Genomic DNA, 3547 nt, shown 5'->3' on the forward strand with positions numbered 1-3547 from the left:
ATGATGATGGGCGGAGGGGGCCTGGGGGGGAGGAAGGGGGCTTGGAGAAGAGGCCGCTGCACGTTGCGGAGGTGGGACTTCCAGAACTGCAGGTGCCGGCGGGAGATGAGGGCGGCACGGATGGCATTGTCAAAGACGTCCTTGATGCCAAATTGGGCCACCACGCTCGTCTCGTAATAGGGGATCCCCAGCTCCTTGGCCACCTCCCTCCCCTTCTCCGGGGGAAGGATCTCATTGGGTTTGATCGGCCTGAAAAAGAAGGGAGATAATGAAGAGACCTCTCCAGATGCATGATAAGGAGAAAGCATTGGGCAGGCATGGACAACTCCGGGGCACAAAAGTCCCACCTGGCCAAGGGTCGCCGGGCACGATTGACGGCCTCCAGGTCGGCATAGCGCAGGTCGAGCTGGCAGCCCACCAGGATGACGGGCGCGCGGGGACAGAAGTGCTTGATCTCTGGGTACCACATGGTCTTCACATGGTGTAGGGAGTTGGGGTTGGCGATGGAGAAGCACAAAACCACCACGTCGGACCTGCGAGGAGAGGAAGGTCAAGGTCCAGCTTGGTGATGGAGCCAACCCTGCCGTGTTTTGGTGTTGCCCAGGGTAGCGACGAGGCTCTGCCTCTCCCCTACCTGCCATAGGCGAAGCGCCTGTCTTTGTGGTGGTCACCAAAGGTGTCCCAGAGCCGCAAGGACACGCTAACATCATCTACCACATCCCGGGAGCGCTCCAGCACCTGGGGGAACAGAACAGCACCTGTGGGAACAGCTCCTGACTCCCTGACCCCAGCAAGAGCGGGATTGTCCACCCAAGGCACAGGGTACGGAGGAGTAATTCACAATTCCCCCGCGGGGAGGAAAAAACTCCATCTCCTTGGGCTTCCTGTGGGGGATTGGTGAGCCGAGCCCTCCCGGCATCCCCATCTCGCTCCCCCCAGTAGCCCTCACCTCCTGGCAGACGCGGTACTGGTCGATGGCCCACACCGTGGGCACGTGGGTGGCGAGGAGCTGGTACTGGGTCAGCGTGGCGTTGCAAGCGCGGGCACAGATGAGTCGGGTCTTGCCCACCGCGTTGTCCCCGACCACGACGCACTTGATAGTTTCTACGTTTGGCCTCTCATAATCCATGTCAGAATCCATTAATTGGGACCTGCGGGGGGGAAGCAGGGGGGGGTGTTCGGCACTGGGACAAGACCAGGGAGTGGGGGGGGCTGTCTCCAGACAGGACGGGTTGCTGAGGGGGGAGAAGCAACAAGATGCTGCTGATCCTCACGCTCGCAGCACGGGGGAAGCTCTGCGGCCCCCAGCGAAGGCAGCAAGTGAAGGCAGCTGCCCACCCCTCCCCGCCAGTCCCCTTTAAAATTTAATGTTCTCGTGGCAGCGTGCGTTGCTCTGTCGCACGTCAGACACATGCCCTGCGTTAGATTCGACCCTCCTCCCTCCACGTCTCTCTCCGGCCCTGGCTCATGCTTGTTCATGTGAGATGAGGCTTTCTTTTTTTTTTTTTTTCCCTCCTCCTTTCCCCTTTCTCCCTCTCCAGCGTTTCCAAACGAAGCTTCCAGATCCGCCCGCCCGAGCGTACACCCGGGCGCTGCCAGTCCCTCCAGCTGCCTGCCTCGGGGCAGCACCTCCACACCCACCTGCCCCCTTTATCCCCACCCCATTTCCCGGAGGGGATATTTGCTCCCAGCTAAGAGCAGCAGAGAAGAAACTCGTCGTATTTCCAGCCATCGGGTCTGGGAAGGCTCCCAGCACCTCCCAGGACCAGAGGAAGGTTGGTGCTGTGGGTGCTGCGAAGCACCTGTGTCCTGCGGGCAGGCGTGCCACCCTTCACCCCCCCAGAGCCCCAGAGTCTAAATCAGACAAAATTAACTCAAGCCTGGGATTTACAGGATTTCCAGAGGGGAAGAGCACGGAGGAGATTGAGAAAGAGGAGAAGGACAAAAAAAAAAAAAACAAACCACCAAACGGACCCCACATCCCAATTGCTCTGAACTTCCCAAAGCCACAGATCTCTTCCCCCTTGTCACTCCCTCCTGGCACCGGCCTCCCGAGCTGCTATAATAAACCACCAGCGCAAAGGCTCAGGGAGCTAAAATACCCGGTAACGATGGCAACTGAGCCCTGCAGCGGGGACCACGGACGCAGCTCCCTAAACTAGCAGCCTGGCAAGGACTTTCCAATGTTAGCACCTCCCTCCCGTGCGCAAGCTCGCTGAGCACACCTGGCTACGCCAGCCCGGAGGAGACGGCATGTGAGAGGGCTCAGCACCGTCCAGGATTGAGTCACAAGCCTTTTGGGCAAGCGTAGGTAAAGGCGGGTGACACGAGTCCAGGTGGCTTTAGGTGCCGGCGCTTTGACATCGGCTGGTCCCAAGGCAAAAACTCCTCCGAGGAGTTGACGCCATGCACCACGGCCCCTCCATCCTTTGGGATGCGGGGCCTCGGAAACCAGAAATATCAACCTCCTTGGGATTTGCACGGCAAAAAGGACTCAGGGCAGGTTGTCTCCTTCCCTGTTAGGCCCTGGAAATTCATTTTCACCTCTTGCATCCCTCTCCATCGCCATCCCCGGTGCCCTGCTCCTCCCAGGGATCAGCTTTGCGCGGCAGGGCCGGGCGATCTCCGGGGAGGTTGTTCGTGCAGGGGGAGCTTCGCTGTGGTTATTTTTAGGGCCAGGCGTGTGCCCGAGTCGGCCGAGCTCATTCAGACAGTGGGAGAAGGGGGAAGGCACGTGGAGAGGACAACTGCGGGGGGCAGTTTGGATGCTCACCCCGCGCGGGGAGCTCAGCCTGCGCCCAGCCCAGCGCCGGGGACTTGGGAGGCTGCTTGGAAAGTCCGGCACGTCGAGGGAATTAGGGCTAAATCCTAATGGGATCAGCGCCTGTGGGCGAGGAGAGGAAGAGGGGGACAGCAGCGGGCACAAAATGAGGGCTCTGAATAAAGCAGAATCATGGTGGGGAACTCCGGTGGCCCCGCAGGAGTGGCTCGCAGCCCCCCACCCACGAGATATCACCCCAGGAGGGGGCCGAGCCTCTTTGCAGGGACAATTTCAGCAGCACCGTGCTACCCCCTCCGCAGACCCACCTTCCCACCACTCTCTCCCCGTGGAACAGCTCCGAAACCCATCGGAGAGCAAGAAATAACCCGAGATGCCCAGACATAGGAGCTCCCCCTGCCCAGTAAAAGCCCTTCCCTGGGTTCTCCAGCCAGCTGCTCCCTCAGGCCCGCGCTCCCCAGCGGCTGCAGCCCCCCACCCAAACCACAGGCAGCCAGTTAATACACACACACACACCCCCCACACTCAAGGAGAACCCCAAAATTGCTCCTTCCAGGCTGCCCAGCCTGCGGTTGCCAAGGCAACTGCACCATCACCCCAGGAGCCGTTGCCTAGCAACTCCCAGGCTAAAAATCCTCCATCCCGCACCTCTCGAGGGGAGGAGAACCCCCAAACCGGGGGGAAACTTCCCCGAAACGGCAGCGACACCCAAAAATAACGCAGCACCTCCCGTGACCCTCCTGTCAGTTGTGGGGCTGTCTCTTATAC

At 60.3% G+C, this 3547-nt stretch overlaps 1 protein-coding gene across 1 annotated transcript in view; it reads right to left on the bottom strand.

The window, feature by feature from the left end:
* Positions 1–2: 2 nt before the first annotated feature.
* LOC113488039 (rho-related BTB domain-containing protein 2-like) overlaps positions 3–3547 on the bottom strand; it is a gene marked incomplete at its 3' end in the record, with an annotated part of 6846 nt that continues 3301 nt past the window's right edge. Inside the window, exons 3-6 of the mRNA XM_026863018.1 lie at positions 950–1151; positions 635–738; positions 348–533; positions 3–249 (exon numbers count right to left, since the gene is read on the bottom strand). Of these exons, the coding sequence (XP_026718819.1) occupies positions 3–249; positions 348–533; positions 635–738; positions 950–1151 (739 nt within the window). The remainder of the gene's footprint in view (positions 250–347; positions 534–634; positions 739–949; positions 1152–3547) is intronic.

This window comes from Athene cunicularia (assembly GCF_003259725.1).
Source record: "Athene cunicularia isolate RWA chromosome 22 unlocalized genomic scaffold, athCun1 chr22_part1, whole genome shotgun sequence".
Classification (NCBI taxonomy): Eukaryota; Metazoa; Chordata; class Aves; order Strigiformes; family Strigidae; genus Athene; species Athene cunicularia.